General features: G+C 35.3%; 1 protein-coding gene, 1 long non-coding RNA gene, 1 other non-coding gene and 1 pseudogene across 4 annotated transcripts; 1 reads left to right on the top strand and 3 right to left on the bottom strand.

Annotated features, from left to right (window-relative positions):
- Positions 1-319: 319 nt before the first annotated feature.
- On the top strand, positions 320-402 carry LOC130734904 (small nucleolar RNA R16). The gene has a single exon (XR_009018239.1). It is a non-coding gene; the product is annotated as a small nucleolar RNA R16 (small nucleolar RNA).
- Positions 403-3,810: 3,408 nt separating this feature from the next.
- On the bottom strand, positions 3,811-8,629 carry LOC130730418 (uncharacterized). Of its 2 annotated transcripts, none has more exons than XR_009016337.1 (5): positions 8,055-8,629; positions 7,632-7,750; positions 5,248-7,315; positions 4,947-5,018; positions 3,811-4,112 (listed from the first exon to the last, which is right to left on the bottom strand). It is a non-coding gene; the product is annotated as an uncharacterized LOC130730418 (long non-coding RNA). The 2 variants fall into 2 exon arrangements; XR_009016338.1 differs by having other exon boundaries at positions 5,376-7,315.
- An 897-nt stretch (positions 8,630-9,526) lies between these two features.
- Positions 9,527-11,559, bottom strand: LOC130724539 (protein FAR1-RELATED SEQUENCE 11-like; annotated as a pseudogene).
- A 2,903-nt stretch (positions 11,560-14,462) lies between these two features.
- LOC130732632 (formin-like protein 7) lies at positions 14,463-15,691 on the bottom strand. The gene has a single exon (XM_057584643.1). It carries the CDS (start codon positions 15,668-15,670, stop codon positions 14,732-14,734), a length of 939 nt encoding a protein of 312 aa, XP_057440626.1. The 5' UTR covers positions 15,671-15,691; the 3' UTR covers positions 14,463-14,731.
- Between the last annotated feature and the right edge of the window lie 5,925 nt (positions 15,692-21,616).

Genomic DNA, 21,616 nt, shown 5'->3' with positions numbered 1-21,616 from the left:
ACATACATATATCGCTAGTTTAACATATGCACGCTGATTGGGCCTTAGGTATTATCATTTGGATTCAAAGTAATTGGGCCATCAAGTCCATTTTATGATGGTAGCTTAGGACTATAAATATGAATGATTGCTGTTTGTTACTCACTCCACTTGATTACCATCAACACCGTTTTAGGGTTTCAACCTCCCAGCCGCAGCATAGCACAGCACAGAACAGTCTTTGTTGTTGATGAATGAATTCATCTTCTTTTACTAAAACTCATGCATTTTTGTTTCTTGTTCATCAATCTATTCTCTATTTGTTACTCACTCACTCTGATTTGGCAAATGACGAAGACAAATTTTTATGCTACACTGAATTTCCAGTGTAGACAACAACTCCGCTTATTATCTGATGCCATATTCGTTTTCTTAATAGCAATCTTAGATTTGATAATTCAATTTTGTTTTTGATTTCGTTTCTACCTGAATTGGATTTAGTTCATCATGATTTCTTCTTGTTTAGAGCAAATGATTGTGTACTTTTGTTGTTTTTTGATCTGAGATGAATGCATTCTGCTATGATGAATTGCATTATTCGTCTGCAAATACGAGATTTCTCAATGAGTTTAACTATGTATGCTCTCGCTGAGCTGAATGCACTTCTCGTCTTGTTTAGATCTACATCTTTTTTGGTTGTTCTGTTTTCATTGTTTTTCCATTCTGTATCCAAACATGCACTTATAAAACAAACATGACATTTCAGATTTAACTAGCACATTTCTTAGTCTGATTATAGATTCTGATTTTCTGAAACTGTATTGCATAAGGCCATAACATACTCTGAAAATCAACAGATTTCAATACTTTGAAATGAATAAACTGCATAGAGGACTAAAGCGCATTTGCTTATATGCGTGAAAGCTATGAACAATTGTAGTGAATGAATCATTTGACGCTGCTAGGAAATATGATTCCGAAACAGATTAGCAGTATCATAACACATTAATCATGTAAAATTACTAAAGTTGAAAATAATATTTATAACCCGTTTTTAGTCCTACTAGGATTAACCCGTTTTTCCGTGCAATGCACGGATAATTTATCACGAACACAACTGTTAATTACAATTATTAGATAGGGTTAATTATCAAATTGGTCCCTGTGTTTGAGGTGAGTCCCTCCCCGGAAAATATATGGTTTAAAGTCCTCGTGTTTGAAAAACATATGGAGCAGGTCCTCGCCGGAGGGCGGAGCTCCGATGAGCGCTGATTTGGATCGGAGACGAGGATAAAAATGCTTACGTGAATTTAAAAAAATAATAAAAAATAAATAACACATCATAAAATTAAATTAAGAAAATAAAAATAAAAAAAATTAATTCTCCAAAAAAATTTAATTTAATTAACAAAAATAAAACTAATAATTAACAAATCTAACCCAAAAATTAATTAACAAAATCAATTTCCCCCAAATCATCTTCATCTTCATCAAAACTAAACCCATGTTCATCTCCATCTGAATCAAATAAACAATCTTCATCTGCTTCCTCTCTCTAAAAAAAAACCATAATCTTTCATCCCCTCTCTAAAATCCTTCCCTCTACCTTGCTTGCTTGGTACCAGAGAAACCAAAACCGTGTTCTTTCTTAGTAAAATAGGAAACAAAAGCTTCAACCAAAACCGTGTTCTTCTTCATCCTCAGTCTGGGCATTAAAAACCCCCAAATCTATTCTTGATGCTAGATCTGGAAGCACCACTCACGGCCTCACCCCAAACCTCCTCCACCTGCAACCAGAGATCTGTGAGCCCCAACCCCACGCCCACCTGCAACCAGAACTGTGAGGAAGAGGAATCAGACATCAAATGCAAAGTCGATGAAGGATGTGACATGAGAGGTGCCGTTTTCGAGCGAAAGGAGAGGATGAGGAGAGAGAGGAAGAGGACTGTAACAGGGCGAGTTCGATGGAGCCTCACGCATGAAATGGCGACGGTGGTGGTCAAGCTCCGCCACTGGGAGAGGCGGCGCGGAGCCGCTAGGAGAGGCGGCGCAGAGCCGCTAGGAGAGGCGGCGTAGAGGTGGCTGAAGAGACGAGATCCAACGGCAATGGAGATGTGATTTAGGAGGTTACAAGGAGGAGTACTGAGGATGGAGATGAAGATGCGATTTAGGAGATCCAGTGGTGGTTTGGAGATGCGATCCAGCGATGGTTTGAATGAGTCTGGCTCTGAAGATGCAGCGATGGAGATGCGATTTAGGAGATCCAGTGGTGGTTTGAATGGGTCTGAATCTATATTTTTGGTGATTTGGAGGCTAAGAAGGGGATTCTGGTACTGATTTTGGTGGGTTGCAGGTAGGTATGATTTGCTATGTGGAAGGAGATTAAGGAGGAAGATGAGGAAGAAGTTGAAGTTTCTGGGTTTCTAGGTTGGAATTGTGTTTGATTTAGGGTTTGCTTTGTCCTTTATTTTGCTGATCTGGTATTTTGATTGGAAGCAACCCAAGTTTGTGCTTTTGGTTGCAGGAAACTGACTTATGAATAAGGATGATGATGATGATGATGATTTTTTATTTTTTCCCCTGTTAATAGGATTAAATTGTAAACCCTTAATTTTTTTAATTTTGGTAATCTAGATTTTAATTTTATTAATTTAATTTAATTTTCTGATTGTAATTTTTTTATTTTTAATTTTAATTTTTATAATCCACGTAAGCATTTTTATCCTCGTCACCGATCCAAATCAGCGCTTGCCGGAGCTCCGCCCTCCGGCGAGGACCTGCTCCATATGTTTTTCAAACACGAGGACTTTAAACCATATATTTTCCGGGGAGGGACTCACCTCAGACGGCGACACAAACACAAGGACCAATATGATAGTTAACCCTATTAGATATTTGATATTTATGGAGTGATGAGTGATCTAATTTATTACGACCTCAACTGTTATTATTTTTATTTTAATGTTTAAATGTTTATCTGTTATAGTATGAATTAGATGAATTTCAAATATTAACTGTGTTTGACACTCTCGATATCTTCTTTATCGCAAACTCCATGAGAGTTTTTTATACTATAACTTTAATGTAATTAAGACTTAAATATTTTTCCAGACCCTCGAAAATTAGGGTGTTTTGGTTTTTATCAAAGTAGGTTATACATAAAGTACTTCAATAATATGGAAAAGAGAAATATGACATAAATTTTAAATTGAATTTAAAATGATGGATAGTTTATAAAAAATTTAATTAATTTATTACAAATCTACCATATCTTTTTGACTACTTATTGTAAATCCTTTGAAAAATTTCCTTGAAGACAATATTCTTTGTAACATCTTGCTCAGCAGTGTCTTCATGACCTATTAATATCTTCAAACCAGCTCGACTCTTAACTCTGGAAATTGAAACATACAATTGCCCATGAGAAAAAATTGGATTTGGTAGATACATGCCAACTTGGGATAAAGATTGCCCTGACTTTTGTTTATAGTCATCGCAAAAGACACTAACATAAGTCATTCCCAATTTTAAACTAAAAAAAAGTGTCATTACTCATTAGTGAAACCTATGCAGCTTAAGTACTTCTTGTTGTTTTAAACTTGATATGCAACCATTACACTAAATTCTATGGTACTATTGGAGATGTTGCTGCATATATTGCACACGCTGCTATTACTGGTAAAATTCCTTTACATTAACTTTTGCATCTTTAAGGTGAGAATTGCATCTAAATTTTATATCAAGCATAGTTATATCCATGGATAGATCGTTGAAGTGCTAGACTATATGGACATAGTTTTTTGTTTGATAATTATAGCCAAGGTTCACATCTTATTAACAAAATCGAGCAGGATCATTCCTTATTAAATTAATAATTCAAACTTTGTGAATTGGTGATGTCAAACATTGTAAGCAGGAGACCCATATTTAAGATTGCCAAATACTCGTGGGATAAGACAGAATACAAAGAATTTTAACTATCAAGTTACACAATCAAAACACTGATATACAACATTGAGTTGTTGAGATTGATATTTATTGGCTATATTGCCTCTTTACACCTTTTTGTTGTGTAGCCTACATGTTTCAATCTTTGCCATTCCCCAGTTGCTTCAATTGCTTGCTCACATCAGCTGTCCAGAAAATCAAATCTTAAAGAAAGTTTTAATTGTGTATCAAAATCAAACATGATCATGTAATTTCCACCATGAAGACACCACTTTTAATTTGTGTGCTTAGGAGGATTCTCAACTGTGGCAATCAAGTTAATAGCTTCTCTAGCATGCTCTGCCAGCTCACGACTGGGCTCATGTATCTGAGTATCAATATTAGAATTGTCTTTGCTCATCTCTTCTTGACAGAGACTGGTTTAGTTGATGAAGAAAACCTCAATCTGAACTCTTAAATCACCACACTCACTTTGGGCTTACCCATGGACCAGGGTTCTCTCTCTCTCTCCTCTCATCCGCACCAACTCAGCCTCAATTTGTTTAAGTTTTTCCTCCAACCCTGCATTAGTCAGTAGGCCAGTCTTGCCAACTTATAGGCTTCTAAATTGTATATTTCGCCCAACCTTGCTGAGCAAACTAATGAACATATTTTAAGGTGTGTATATATATGATGAAGTGAGAAGGTAGCACACTATGAATTGAGTTGCTAACTTTGATTTCTAATCCAAATATCAAATGAAATTTCCTCACACCAGCAATTTATTCTTGTAATTTTATTCTTCATACTAAGATAATCTAATTATCTGCATCTAGAAATAAGCTAAGCATTGAGGGAATGAGAGAAGCAAATTCTAAACCACCATGATGATTTTTTTTTTAAATTCCGTTTGGTCTGAAGTTCTCTCTAATCACCATCATAAATCTAAGCAAAATAGTTTATGCAGATAGACATTAACAGTGGGGGGGGGGGGGGGGGGGGAGGGGGGGAGGGGAAGAAAGAAAAAGAAGTAAACTTACCTAAAACCTCTTGCGCATTGAGGCTTAGAGAAGGTTCTGTACATAGTTAATGTCCATCCATTTATGCACCACCTGTTACCAATAAGCCAAAAGACATGAAAAAATAGGAGTCAGAATATTAGCTCTAGCTATGATTGTTAGGACTGTGTCCTAGTAAATTATTGCCATTGAAAATCTTATAATTGACGGTACACATATACTCTTCCCAATATCTGTCCATACAAAGATGATTGGACAAAATAAAATACTTTCAATTTTCTATTTTGGGTGCTTATTACTGGGCTTGTGGAAAAAGACTTACCTTGCTGTAAATTTCATTTAGCTCAGGAAGAACTTTTCCAACAGCTTGTGATTTCACAAAGCACAAATTTCACAAATCTATACTTAAAATAGAATCACAAAATCTGTTTGGGGTCATCCATCTCCTACCTTTGCAACACCAGTAGAACTTGGGATTATATTTTAAGTTGCCCCTCTTCTCCCTCGCCTATCCTTCATTGAAGGACCATCTACAGTCTTTAGTGTTGCTGGTGAAAGAGAAAAACAATGAGATGTTACTAATGGCATTTGTTAGGATATAATGTTATGGTTTATTAATGCAAAAGAGAAAGAAATCAAAGGCTATATAATTAGCAAAAGTTCATAAGAGACATGTAGTTGCATGGACTGTTGTCATCAAACCTTCAAGTATACCAAACTCCTTGTGAACCACCTGATGAATAGTTTATATAGAATGGATGAGATGCTTTTATGCATGTTTATGATAAAAAATGAGGGGCAGATGGAAGGGGAAGGCCCATGTTAAACTTAGTTATGTAGATTTTTGTTTCCAATAAACCCCCTTCACTTCTCCTCTGTTAAGAGGTGAAATGTACTAATTGATCATATAAAAAGAGTGTGTACTGTGTATGTTCAGCAACTTGCTAATAATATGTCAATATATAGCCACATGATAACATGAGTAGAGGACTGTCATCACAAAATTAAACTTAGGAAGAGTGAAAGTCAAAACAAAAATTAAATTATATTTGACAACCACTCTATCCAGTACCAGGAAACAATAGTTAGGATCTTAATGAGTACTTGAAGATGTAAAAAAATTCATTCCTAGATCAGCCTAAGAAAATTTGCAGTATGAAACAACATAACCACTTATAAGGAATCCACTCTTTTAAAAGGATTTACATGTAAAAGTTAAACCTCTTCAATAAGGAGCTATCCACCAAAGTCATATTAGAATTGGGTATTAAGGAGTATAGGCAAAAGTATAACAAAAATCTCCCCTACCAATCTTAGCCTGAAGAGGATGACAGAACTATAAGGTCCACATCAAGAATCAATTAGTGAAGAAAGTTTTGTAAACAAAATCCATAAGATATAACTCATGATAGAACTCTCTATCCAAAACGAAATTAAAAGAGAGGAAAAACATACCACAATGAGGAAACTCCATATCCATTCATAGGTCCAGCCATAAAAGACATGAGTATCACTCATTCACCTTTTTTTACGGCATACTAAGTTGAAATAAAAGATAAAGTAATAACAGTGGCAGCAAATCTTAAACCAAAGTCATATTAGATTAGGTACTGATAAGAAATAGGTGAATAAATACCTAACTTCTTAATATGGAATAAGAAACATACTTCACAACATATTTAACAGTCTAAAAAAAAATAACCTAGAAGAAGAATAAAAGAGGGAAATGAAGGAGAAAATCGCTTAACTAAGTAGCCTATAAAAAATCAAATACAGTGAAAAATTAGAAATAATGCAAAAGAAGAATAAGCAGTGAAGCCCACCCCTCTTAAACATTGAACATGCATATGACACCCCAACATTTGAGAGCAGATTTCTAAACCCAGCTATTTAGACCAGCAGGAAGAACATAACTTACAACTTATAACAACAGGAGCCCATATCTATCACCATAATCCATAGCTAAAAGAGTAATAAATCACAAAGATGATGATGAAGGAGCATGAAAGCCATCTGATATATGGATAGTGTTAGGAGCACAGTGACATAGACCAATTCATACATCAAAACGACTTACAAATAGACATAATAATAGATTAATACAAAATACACTTAAGAGAGATGATGTCTATAGCACAATCTTCAACGTGGATAAGCTTAGTTGCTTAGTAGACTACTCAACATCTGCATCTTCTTCTAGTGAAAAGGATCTTAAACTCTGAAAATGCCAGTTTTTCTTGTTCCTCTTGTTCCATTTCACCCTTTGCAGGCTTGGTCAGCACCAAAACACAGCAAGTATGCCTCTTTGTTGCTCCTGCGCTGGCAAGGTCCTCATTAGATTGAAACCATTTTCCATTTCATGAACTGAAGTCATAGCATTTGCAAAATACCTGTAGTATAAAAAGGGTAATCAATATAGATTTGTCATAAATAATAAGTCAAGATTTAGCATTCATAAGTAACAAAAATCCAACACTTCTAAGGCAAATGCCATTTTAGATTGATTTTACGCAAGATTAAGTCACAAATTTCTGCCTTTATTGGCTATACCAATACTAATATACCCTCTAGTTGACTCCAATTCAAAATATGTTGCCATAAAATGTTCAGCAGTAGCCATGGTTTCAAGCTCATCAACATTGTAAAATTCCAACATTCCATTTAAGCCATTCAACCAGTTAAAAACAAATAAAAAGAGAAAATTACCTTAGCATCAATCAAGACAAGTTGCAAATTTAGAAGGTTTAGCAGTAGGTGCCATCTCCCACTTCCTAATAAACCTTGGTCTGATCTTCCATGCTTCTCTATCATGGTTTCAAGCTCATCTACAATAAAATAATTCAAACAGATCAGTGAAATACTGAAATGAGATGAAATAGAGGGGGGATTTCAAGCAGAAGGATTGGGATATGGGAATGGTGTGAATGAGAGTTCAGAACATGGGGTATTTATAGCCAAAATTTGAAAGTGTACTGACACAAAAAGACCTCAATGAGCTGACGGTATTCATCATATATACATGTGAAATCTCATTTAACAAAAATAAACAACAGGATATCAATTTCACATCTAGTACAAAATTCATTCAAAAAAAGACCAGAATTGATGAGGATTTGGATTGATACTGACCATTTGCTAAAGGATTCAACCTTTGCAGATGCATTCAACCATAGCAGTTGGGGTTCTCGTGATGAAGGATGACAAATGAACAGTGGACCGTCTGAGCTGTCGATACACAATTGGTTCTACCATAATCGACGGCGACATTAGCTTCAAACACACATCGTGCGGCGGCCGAAAGTAATTGCTCATCATATCAATCGGAAGAGACTATTTTGATGGATTGGTGAGAAGTGGGTGGAAAGGGGAAGGATAACACGGAAACACAGCTGGATTTGAGATTGATGTGGAGGAAAGTAAGGTTGTGAGAGAGGGAAATCGAAATCAGAAGGATATGGGTTGTACGACAGAGCAGGTAGAGGGATATAACACACGCAAGAAAGATCTAGGGTTGATGAGAGAGGATGAGAAAGAAACCTCAATTGAAAAACGACGTAGTATTACAACGGCCAAAGAAAAAAAAAATTAAAAAAAAAGTTCAGCAAAACTGAACACGTGTCGCTTCGCCATTAGTGTTCTTTTAGCTACAGTGATCGGAGAATAAGAAGTAGTAGATATCTACGATTTGATGGAATACAATGAGCCATAACCATAAGAACCGTAACAATAGGTGGCATTTAGTGCGCCAAAAGTTTCTAAAGACTCTTCATTGTCAAATACAAGTAATATCTGCTTCATATTGAAAACACTTAATTGTGTGTATTTTGCCTTTTCCCTATGCAACTGATTAATGATGAACATAAATTAGGAATAATAGGTTATGGTAATTTCGGTAAATTGACAAAAAAATTGAATAAAGTTACAATTATTTTAACTACAAAGGGCATGAAATGATAGTTTGGTTCTTATAAAAAATGGAGGGAATAAATAATAGATGAGCAAGTGATGTAATTTAAGGTCGCGTCTATGCAGGGTTCCAAGAGAAGAGTTGACATGGATCCCAAACATTCTTCCAATCAACATATCATGTAAAATACAATTAAAACATGGAAGATTACCATCTAACACACTTAAACAATTGGATCGAAGGATTTAACTAAATCATTAAGATAAAACCCTAAGTCCTTCAAATAAAAACACTCCAATCACACTAATAATGGAGGTTTTTGGGTTTTCGATTGTCGCCTTAGAACCTCTTGAGCAAAATGATACTCAAACAGGGTGTGTTAAGAAAGTTCATCACAACATCTCATATCCAACGTAAAATAGGAATATAAGAGATAAGAATCAATAATCTACATAAAAAATATTTTATATAGATTATTGATTCTTATCTCTTATATTCTTATATTTCTCGCTGAATTTGAGCTGTTGTGATGAACTTTCTTCCTCTAAAAAATAGACGGAAAAAATAAACTGAATTGAAAAGTGTATTAAAAAACGTTTTTACTAGCCTTTCTCCTAAAGATTTAAAGTAATTGAATCACTTTGTTTTGTACCAAAAAAAAAAGCAATTCTATTGAATTTCAACAACTCGAAAACTAAAAATGGTGAAAAAAAACAGAGTGACTAGATGTTGGGACCAATGAACTTTCTTGTCTCCATCTAAAAGGAAAATACTTTGTAGGGAGGTGAAAGTAATTTTTCATTACTTAGCACTCGGATAGCATGTCTACATAATATTCCTGAAAACTCAAATTCTTTGCAAGATCATTTGATCGATTTGTCTTCTTCTATCCATTTTACAATACGACCTCCATCAACTTTAGTATGAAATCACACGATATAAGAGTTTTTTCCTTCTTGGGTTGATGCATATTTTGTAGATAACTAAATCTCATGTTGGAGCAACTCAAAGGCATACGGTGTAAGCATGGATGCAACCTGTTCCTCAATAGGAAAACTTGTTCTAATATGGGGATTATGGCACTTTTGACGCATCCTTGCTTCTTCTCCAGCTTGATTTCTAATGTTCACAGTAATACCGACCTACACAAGATATATTTATTAATAACATGTTATAAGCTAATTGATTCCAAAAATAATTATAATCGAAACAAGTAGAGTGCATGTTTTGACATGTAAGAATCTTTTTATGTATGAATTAATAGATTCTGAACGTCCAGTTGTTGTCATCTCAGCAAAAAAGAAGTCTTCAAATAAGCTAAGACCCAAAATTGACGATTAGAATAGAGCAAGTCAATGTGTTTATTCATGCCTAGACCAAATTGTGCAATCATCAAGGTCCATTTATGCTCAAAATCATATGCACATTCTAAATGATATACTTTATGAAACTCATATTTAATGTCATTGTATCTTGAACCCAATGAAAACAAAACCAACTTGATAACTTTGCCACAATATGCCATAAACAAAATGCATGTTTTGTGTTTGGCAACTCCATTGCAATTGCCTCTTTAAGTGCCACATCTTGATCCGTAAGAATTGTCTTTGGATGCTTGCCGTAGAAAAAATATAGGAATGACTGAAAAGTGAAAATGTTAAATTAGTTTAACTAAAATATGAAAATTAAAACTTCAATATTAATAACAACTTCACATAAATAGTACTAACCTTTAAAGCCCATGAGAATGAAGGAATCTTTTCATCTCGCAATAGAACACATCCAAAGAAAATTGAATTTCCGTGATTATCAACTCCGACCCATATTCCAAGAGGCATATCATAACGATTTATTTATATGTGGTATAAAAAACAACCACATCTCCAAATGCTTCATATGCTCTAATTGAATCACCAAAAGCCCATATAATAAGCTCCAATTTGTTATTTTCATCTAATGTGAAATCATATTTGAAAGAGTCATCACTATCTTTCAAACTTTTGCATAATTTAAGGACATTTGAAGCATCACTTTTTTTACCAATACCACTTTGAGATTGAATAAAATTTCTAATATCTCTAACAAAAAATGGTAGAATGCATGTATCTATTCCTTTTTCTAGCTCAAGCACTCTTATTATGAGACTTATAGAGCATCCAACTTTTGACAACAACATTATACGGTCTTCATCAACAATTGGGATGCTACGATAAGTAGGAAGAAACCGAACCTCTTTGTCATATAATAATTGATGGTTGTGGTGACTGTGAAAATATTTAACCACCCATTTCTCCTCAAATCCAATTGTCATTGTAGTGAGCACCATAGTTGCATCTTGACGTTTTTCGTTTTCTTTGACTTTTAACTTCACTAACTTTGCTATGTTTATTAATACCAACACGATGGCAAACAAATTCCCTTTTATAAATACCCAGTGGATTATTCTCTGATTGATTCTTTGTAGATTTGTAAATGTGATCACGTCTAATAGAAAAACCACTTTTACGTGCAAATAAGCTGTAAAAGTCATAAGCATCACCTTCACTATTGAATATTTGCCCTTCATAAGGAATCCAATCAGCACTGTTTTCAGCTAAAGAAAGAGGTTCAAGTTATGGCTCTTGACAGGTTGAAGAGTTTGTATTTCCATTATCCTCACACAGAAGCATGATCTTTAAAAAGCTCTAAGGGCCAATCAGTGACATCGTTTTCTTCTTCGGATGTCATATTGATCTTAGTTCAACTCTGAATTTTTCATGTTTAGTAAAAAAAATCATTGTTAGCAAGCATAATTGAAGAGTTTACAAAGAAAAGTTTTACATTGCATAGCAAAACATGGAATATGTTAAGCATAAAAAGCTTTATCTGAAATGAAATCTTAATTTTTTTTGGCAGAGAATCTAAGGCTTTAAATTTGTTCCCATCTCTCCCTATATAATGGTAAAACAGGAGAAAAGTAAAACTTACAAGTAACCCAAAAAGAGTTAATTTCATACATCTGTCCATAACAATGAAGATAGAATGACAACATTTTCCAGAAAAAATAAAACGACAATCTATATATAAAACTTAGGATTTGCCCTCATGTTTAATAGGAAAAAAAAAACAATATTTCCAAGTTGAACAAAGATCTTAATCTACTGCATATTTATAAACAATAAAATGAGGTGTAACGAAAAAAAAACAACAAATGAATGAGAGACTTAAAATCTATTTAATCACAACAAAACCCATTTACTGGAAAGTAAAACTCAAACGGTGAATAGATTGCAAAATGTAGATTAATACTGTAGTACCTTGAATCTTGATTTCACCTTCAAGTTACAAGAGATTGAAGGCATGCACATCAGAGAAAAGGGAACGAACCACAATTCACAAACACACATTTGGTAGCAAGCTGGGAATAGCTTCTTCCAGAAGGAACTGTAAAGAAAAAGCGGGAGCAAGCTATCACATTAGAAGACAGAGAGTGTGTGATTTTTCAGATTCAAAAAATAAAACTCAATTTACCTTTATGCCCAAAAGACCGAGTTATATGAAAAGTAAGTGGGCTGGCTTTTTAATCACTTGAAAGGGGTGTAAACTGTAAAGTGATATCTTACTCCTTTGAAATTGGGAGCATACGTAAGATAGGAAACCCCATATATATATGAAAAGATAAATTATAATATGTTATCATAGCTTCTACCTACTAAAACGTCTAGAGTTTGATCATTGTTATTCATAATCTCTTTCTCTTCTTTATCTCTTTCTTATTTCTCTTTTATTCCAATTTCAAAAAAAAATATCTTTTATTTTTGGGATAGCCTTTTCCTCCTCAACTCTTAATATAACTTTTGGGTTGGGTTAGGTTTCACAAATTCTAATATGATATCAGAGTTTCTATCTACTAAGTGGCTTGTTATAGGACTTGACCAAACATCTCACTGCATGAGTTGACAAAACAGCTATGCAACACCTATATGAAAGCCAGTACGATCCCGTTAAGGACCCATAGCAAATTGCTTCAAGGTCTTGCTCTTACTCATAGCTCACCTTTCTTTTGTGAACATATTAGAAAAGGCATTCTCCATAGAACTGCACAGGAGTAGCTCTACTAGAGTTCAATCACTGTCACCACAAATCTCTAACTCTTCCTTCTTTTCTTCTTTCTCTCTACGTAGCCTCCCCCCCCCTCTTAGTTCTTCTATTTTTTCCTTCTCTTCTCCATATTTTCAACAAAGTCATGCCATTTTTAGTCTTCCTTTATTTCAATCGCCCCATTTTCTAGAAATCATGAACTCACCCCTTTATATGAGTCTGTATCGAACAAAATTAGTAGATAGTTGAGCTCTTTACATATCTCGCTCCACCTAATGTGGACTAGTAAAAAAGTAGTCCAATTTTGAACCAACACTTTTGACTGGCTATAGAAGGTGACTGTTTAAATTAACTTACTAATTAATATAGATTAAATAGATTAAACATTGGTTACTCCATCCTCATCCTCATCATCATCATGATCATAAATGCCCTCTTCAGGCTCTAAATCTTCACCATTTGCAGAAGGCTTACAAAATTTGCTAATCCTCTCAACCCTCCCCCTCAAGTTCTGTATCAATTTCCTCTTTTCTTCATCACCTGCATTTCTAGGTTTCTGAACTGTCTGACCATACCTTGGATTCTTTACTGCTTTGACACAACGAAGATGCTTTTTCATAGCAACTTCTTCAATTGAGTCCAAAAACTGAACCAGATCTCTACTAATCAACCTTTTCCCATCTAAAATCATTGGATCACAATCCTAACCCCAAAGTTTTAAACTTTTTTCAGGGACTGAAAATAACACATAAAATTCTAATAAAAAATAAAAAATGCCCATGATTGGATTACCTGAATAGAATCGAGTTAGAGGAGCAAGTTCATAGCTTTGAAGGAGAGAGCTGAGAAATCGAAGTGGGGTTTGCTGGAAAACGAGGATTTGAGAGCGTTGAAGGAGGATTTGATGGACGCGAGGTGTTAAAGGTAGCTGAGGGTTCTTGATCCGCGAACGAGGAAGGAGCGAAAATGGGTTTGGATCACGCGTGCGGCGGCGTGGCGGAGAGATCGATGGGTGTGGAGGTTGAGGGAGGATTCGAGGGATTCGATGCGGTCGAGGAGGGAGGAGATGGTGGAATGGATTTGGTGTTGAAGGTGATGGAGGTTGAGGTTGTCGCGTGCGTGTGTGAGGTTTGGGGTGGAGTTGAGTTGGAATAAGGTGTGGTTTGGAGATGAGGAGTGTGGCAATGGCTTGTACGAGGTGGTCGTGTGGTGGTGGCGGCGGCGGCGGAAAAGGGTGGTGAGGTGGTGGGGTGGTGGTGCAGCAGTTGCAGCAGCAGTTGCTATAGATTAAATAATTAATATAGATTAACATACCCAATAATTAAAAATTTATTAATTAGATTAATTAGAAATAACAAAACTGGTTGGAACCGGTTAAAACATGTTCCCTAAAATTAGACTAATTTAAAACTGCCCCACAACATTAGGCGTCACCTACATATCTAATTAGACAATTTATATTGATTTAAAATTTAAAATCCTCATCACATTGTTTTTTCAAAAAGTGAAAAAAGACATATATTGTTTATAGTACTGATTATTGATTCTTATCTCTTACAGTATATTCCTATTTCTCTCGCTGAATTTGAGGAAAAATAAACAAAAAACATAACTGAATTAAAAATCCTTTTTACTAGCCTTTCTCCTAAAGATTTAATGTAATTGAATCACTTGTACCCAAAAAAAACGCAATTCTATTGAATTTCAACAACTCGAAAACTAAAAATGGTGAAAAAAAAAACAGAGTGACTCAAACAGATCACTCATCAAAGAAGACAAAAGATAATAATTAAAAATAAAAACTAAGCACTGTAATTGACTACTCGTAAGGTCCTTCAGGATGCAGTTGTTTGCACAATCCAATATATGTCGAATACAGCAATCGATCCTTGGCTCCAGTCCTGTGATTCATGGCGTGTTTGCAGAAATACTTCAACTGCTCCAGTTTGCAGCACCCAACCATCTGTCCCAGGAGCAAGAACAACCAGTTGATGCTCCTCTTCTTCGTGATCACCGGCTTCAGGCTGTTCTCCGTGCCGCACCGCTCGCACGTCGGGAGCACAGGGTTCGACCACTGCGCTGGTGCCCGGTCATGCAGGTCGAACCTGTTCTCCTCGATGAACCTCGCCACCTCGCTGAATTTCTCCTCTAAATTGAACGTGATGTCGCGCTGCTCGTCGCAGCGCTTGCATGTGACGGTCCCCGTGATCTCCGTCACGCCCTGCGACCGGAGATGTTCGAGGCTGTGGACGATGGCGCGCTTTGACGTGGCCCATGGGAATGGCGGAGGCACCGTCTCGCTCCTCACGTCCCTCCTGCGACGGGCTGCTCGTGGAGGAGGAGGGTTAGAGGATGAAGCCTGAGGTCTTCTTGAATGCTGGGCTTCTCCAGAGCTTGATTCTTCTTGTGATGGGGACCCGTCTTTTGGGACGAGTGTATTAGGCTCTTGTGGTGGCATGTATGGTGGTGGTGCGGGAAAGTAGGGTTCTTGATAGTGTCGTGTGTACATGAATTGTATTGGTAGTAGCATTGGAGATGGTGGTGGTGGTGGTAATGGGATGAATTGAAAAGGGGCCGGGCGTGGTGGTGATGGTGCCCGCAGCAAGCGTGGGATGTATTGAAAAGGGAAAGGTTGTGGTGCTGGTGGAGGTGGAGGTGGAGGTGGTGGCAGAGGAGATGATGAGTAGGGCAGCGAGAGTGAGAGTGCGAGCCAATCTTCTTGGGGTTCTTGGCGTTCTTGAAGGAATGGAGAGGCCATGGTGGTGAAGGTAAAAGAAGTTAAGAAAAATAAGGAGTAAAGGCAGCGAACTGAATTGAGGGAAGTGTATGAAGAGAAATATAAGCAGTTTGGGAACAAGTAACAACCAGTCTGATTAAGAGGAGATTATATACAGGGGAACAAAGACCAATGAAGACAATGCTTAATCTATCAATTCAGATAGATTTTTTTTGAATTTGAATTGATAAGTGATAACAAGTTAACAACAACTTCAATGATGAGGCTTCTGAATCCGTTATAGATAATGGATTTAAAGTATTAGTTATCTTGTTATACTTTGTGATTTGGTACGGTTAATTCATGGGGTGAACTTGACTGAAAGGAAAAGTGGGAGAAAGAAGATAACATATATGCATATATGACATAAATACCCCTATTATAATTTGGATGTGTCAAATAGGTCTTACTAAAAAACATTTTTAAAGTTTTTATGCTTTTTCATGCAAATTATATTTTTAAGTTTTTCGTCTAGTCCAGTAGATAAAATAAATGATTTTATCGTAGTGTTTTTTATATTAAATGTTCTAGAACTATAGAAGAAGACAAAAATGCAATATGTTATCGATTTTTGTTTTTTTACAACTCATAAATAAAAAAGGAAAAATCGGAAACCCTAGGCTAAGGCCTCAAAGAGGTGACATCCGAAGCGTCAGCCAACAGAAGCAGATCATACCCTCCAAAGGTTGCTCCACAACCATGAAAGCTACATCCTGAAGAGCGCCATGCTTAGCCAACAAATCTGCAAATCTGCGCACGCATTCCCCTCTCTCAAAACATGATGCAACACCACATGCCAAGATCTCCCCAGAAGCTCCTTAATGTCTCAAATCAGCGAAAGATAGAGTTGAGTCGCAACAGGTGCTGAATGCACAAGTTTCACCGCTTCCATAGAATCTAATTGACAGTTCATAGAGCGCCAACCCCGATCCCAAGCTACGGTTAAGACATGAAAAATTGCAAGCAACTCAAGATGCAAAATACAAGAATCCTCTAGGAAGCCATAGAACCCACCAAGCCATTGCCTTGAGTCACTCCTGAAACAACCCCCAAAATCTCCCCTTTTCAGATTCCCTCGAACACTCCCACTCACATTCACAACGATATAGTTGAGCAACGTCGACGGAGACCAAGCCACCAAACGAGGGGAACGCAGAGCCTCACCAATAACAGCAAACACTGTATGCAAGTCGAATTCCATGACAACAACATTGTCATGGAATACGGTATTCTAGATGCTAATGTTGTTGTCATGGAATACGGTATTCTAGTGACAACAAGACAAGCTCCTTAATTACACATATGATTCCCAAAAACCAGCGACAAGGCCAAACACAAAGAAAGCCACCCACTAAAACCACCCTCAACAAAATCAACAAAATTACAGAATTGGTAGACAAACAACTGGATTTGTTTTCCATTCTGAAAGTCTTCCACATTTGCCTTAATCCAATGCCAAGACCTCATCTTTAGAACCAAACTGTTAAAATACAAGGACCATAATGATAAACAGAAATAGAACAAGGGTCTCAATATAAGTTGACACTACAGCTGTCAAGTTAGTTAGATGTTATTCAACACTAAATAGTGTTTTCTCTGTAATTGATTCATTAGATGAAGTAATCAGATTGATTGTGTGTTCTGCAATCTTCTTCTACTACAATTTCTTCTATGATTTCTTTGACAAACAACAACCATCCACACCACCAGCTCCCCTAATCTTCTGGATCAGTTATAAATAACGAAATTAAAGTATTAGTTAATTGTTATTTGCTATCCTTTGTGATTTGTTTAATTCATGGGGTGAACTTGACTAGATTCATGTACTGCGATATCTTGGTGGGTTCTATCACTTTTTAGTTTAGAGCTTGAAGCTTAATTTACGCGAATGTTTTAATCCCGAAAACTCTTGGACAAAAAAAAAATTGATTTTATTTAACTAACACATGTACGTTATAAAAACATTTAAAACTAATTAAATCAAATCATACTAAAAATATTTTTGTAAACTACATTCGTTATTATTGAAATGTGTCTTTCACCATCAAGTACAAGAATTTTCAACCCTTATTTACTTGTCACGTCTTACAACCATAGTCTTTTCAAAATTGAGTTTATAATTATGCTTTGTAGCCCTATATTGGCCGGTATATGCGCCTATGCTAAAATTTTGAAATTGATAAGCATTCCCATCTTGCAAATCTTTGTAAAAAGATTTCACAACATTTTGTTAGTGGAAGCTTGAATTTTATCACCTTGAAAAAATGAAAAAAAAAAAAGAAAATTGAGAAAACTGTAAAATCGGTTTTGCTAAGAAAAAAATAAAATAAAGGGTGTCAAAACAACATTTGCATCAAGTAGAACCATGTCCATAATATATGGGACACTGGGATCCTTAAATCTTGGAATAGACCAAAGATGAATGATTCTTGCTATGAGTTTCACATCTTTCCCAGGTCTGATACTTTTGATATTTTCATACAAAGAAACCATTGATAGAAAAACCAAGTTGCCAAAATAAACTGGTGAAAGAAACTTGTTTGATAACTACCCTAGTGTATTTGGATATTTTTAATAATTTGGTAGCAACATATTTTTCTTTGTGAGTTAGATAGCAAAATTACATCTCTTTTATTTATAATTCAAAGTCATTGATACGTTACAAATCACTAATCATTAAAAAATTATGTTTGCAAATCATTAATCATTAAAAAAGGAAATGTTTAGATCTAGTTATGGTAAGTTATTTTAATTTTTTTTTAAATCCTAATTTCGTTCTAATTATTTTTTCTTTTTCTTAATCCTGTTTTTTTTTTAAGTTGTCTAATCCTAGTTACATTCTAATTCTTTTTGTTTTATAATTTTTTATGTTTTGAATCAATATAAAACCATTTTAATCTTTCCATATGTATATTCGAAAAACTAAAATGCAAAATTTTTGAGTTAATTATTTTTTTCTAATACTAGTTACATTCTAATTCTTTTTTGTTTTTTAATTTGTTATTCTTTGAATCAATATACCAAAACTATTTTAATCTTCCAGATGTATATACGAAAAGATAAAATCTAAAATTTTTGAGTTAATTTTCTAATCAATATTTTAAAACTATTTGATATAATTTTTTATGGCATTTTTTATATCAGTTTGAATGTAAGATATTACATTCAATACCTTTTTTATTTTATAAAAAATAACTATAATCATTAAAAAATAACTTTGTAGACACACATCTTAATAGTGGAAAAGTCACAATTAACTTTTATTAATTATTTAAATATCATTAATAATCATTAAATCCAATATTAATACATTAATTATTTTAGAAAAAAGTCACAATTGACTTTTATTAGTTATTGTAAAGTCACAATTGACTTGAGTTAGGCCTCCCTAATTTTAGGCCTAACTCAACTCAAAAGTTAGCTCAAGAGTTAATGGTTGTTCTACCCTTTTGTAAGCACTTATTTGGCTACGTCTCTAGCCAATGTGAGACTTCTAACACACCCCCTCACACCTAAGACTGGACATTTGGAGCGTAGAATTAATATCAATGGGTGGCCAAATATGGGAAGTCTCCACAACAAATGAATCTAGGAAAGACTCTGATACCATATTAGAATTAGGGAAGTCTAACTCAACCCAAATGTTAGCTCAAGAGTTGAGAGTTGTTCTACTTTTTATAAGTACTTGTTTGACCACATCTCTATCCAATGTGAGACTTCTAGTAACCCCGTCCCCTCACGCCCAGGGTTGGACATATGGAGTGTGGAATGAACATCATCTGGTGGCCCAAATATGAGAGGTCTCCACAACAAATGGATCTAGGATAGACTCTGATATCATGTCAAGCAACCAATTATCCCAAAAAGCTTAAGTTGTTGGGTAAGGCCACATGAATGAATTTATTTTATATTCTAACATATCTCTCACGCAAGAGACATTTGAGCTTGAATTGTGGATAAATGCACGGGCCCACCTACCATGTGCTTAAATTTAACTTTTTAATTGAAAGTGAGGGGAGCAAGGATCAAACTTTAGACCTCTCGGCCATAGAGGCTCTGATACCATGTCAATCAATCAATTATTTCAAAAGCTTAAGCTGTTGGTAACAAGGTAAGGCCACATGAATGATTTTATATTATATTCTAACATTTGGTACTTTCGACAATCATTGGTGAGTCCAAGTCTAAGATATTTGATTTTGTTAAGGAGCAAGTTTGGTTGTTTGGAAGAAGCTCAAAGGGTAGAAGGAAATGTCATTTACCAGGGCTGGTAGGGGTTTTAATCAAATGAGTTGTCCAATGCAACCCTTATATTATGTGATATTTTATGTTGCATGATTGCTTGTGTTCCCATATTCAAAATATGATAAACTTGTTCCCATATTGTTTAGGAGGAGCATGAATTGGCTCAAGTGGGCCGATTTGTGTCCTTCCCAAGGGTTTTAATACCGTAAGACTTTTAATACTACAATTAGGGGGATTATGGAGGATTACGTCTCAACCTCACTCTTTGCTCGCCAGTGTGTTTAAGGTTGCTTATTTTACAAATGGAAGTATTTTTTATGCAAAAAAAAAAAAAGAACATCAATCTAGTTATGCGTGGTTGATTATTCTTCAATCTAGTTGGGTGTTCGGGAGGGTGGTTCATGGAAAAATGGCAATGGTATATATGATTGTGATGATCATTGGATTTCAAGTGAGGCTCCCTTAGTCTTTTCAGAATGAGGTGGTTCTAGATTTAGGAATTCATATTATTTTCAATTTGATTTTAGAATTTACTTCTTTTGGGAACATGTCTTTCATGGAGTATATCTTTTGGCCTCCTACAACTAAGATGATAATGTTTATTCCTTTGTCGTTGCACCATTGACCAAGCAGGCTCTATTCTAAAAGGTCGGGGTACCAGTTTAGATGTTACTAACAACTAACATTTGACTATAAAAAAACCAATTTAAATGTGGAATAGGGATTTCGTCTGTTGGTTCTTCCTCACCGATATTGGCCCTTCCTGCGAAATAATGAAGAAAATGATTACAGTTTGAGGCGATCACTTGATGCAAATGAATGAAACATGTTGGCGAGCTTTCTTATATCTCCTCCTTGTGCGCGCTAAGGTTCATTAAAGTGGTTTGGAGGTTGATCCTTATTGTTCTTTAAGCCCCGCAACTCAAGAGTTGGTTCACCATGCTTGGTTGTTCTTTCCGGTAATCAAAGGTGTGTAGTTCACTTCGCCCATTTGGCTTCGGCTTGGTCATCAGTGTCCCATGCTTGAATTCATGGCTAGTTTTTGGCGTATGTTGATTCTTTTGGTATTGGTTTCTTCCGCTCTGGGTTTTTTCACTGATTATCACAGATGCCCTAAGGGTAACTCTTGCTTTTTTTTTTGTGTGTTGTTCAATACTGTAGACTAGAGACCTTACCTCCACTTTTGATATTTTTGAGTTTTCGTTTGTCCTGATAATATTGTTACATATTTTTAAGTTAGAGTTTCTTTTCAATTGAATAATGTAGAATGTTACATATTTCTTAGTTAGACTTTCTTTTCAATTGAATAATGTAGAATGGATTGAGGAAGTCTCTTGCAATACTTTTTCTCTGATTAAACGCAATGTATTGATCTATTTATCCATTCCATTTTTTTCGTTCATTTAAAACAAAAATTATATCAACTAGAGAACTGGAGTGAAAGAGTATTGAAATAAACTTGTTACTACTAGCATTTCTTCTAGAAAAATACGATATTCACATTCAAAATATGAAGCAAAAGATTTAAAGCAAATGAGATAGAAGAAAATAATGATTGATAACCCTTTTCTTCTAACACAATTCAATTGAATTTCAATAGAGTGCCTCAAACATGTCACATTGTCACTCATCAAACAAGACAAAAGTTGGAAAATCTTTAATTTACATAGTATGATCAAGCAA

Source organism: Lotus japonicus, chromosome 1 (genome assembly GCF_012489685.1).
Source record: "Lotus japonicus ecotype B-129 chromosome 1, LjGifu_v1.2".
Classification (NCBI taxonomy): domain Eukaryota; kingdom Viridiplantae; phylum Streptophyta; class Magnoliopsida; order Fabales; family Fabaceae; genus Lotus; species Lotus japonicus.
Note: the sequence above shows the minus strand (reverse complement) of the source record. Positions and strands in the feature narration are given on the sequence as shown.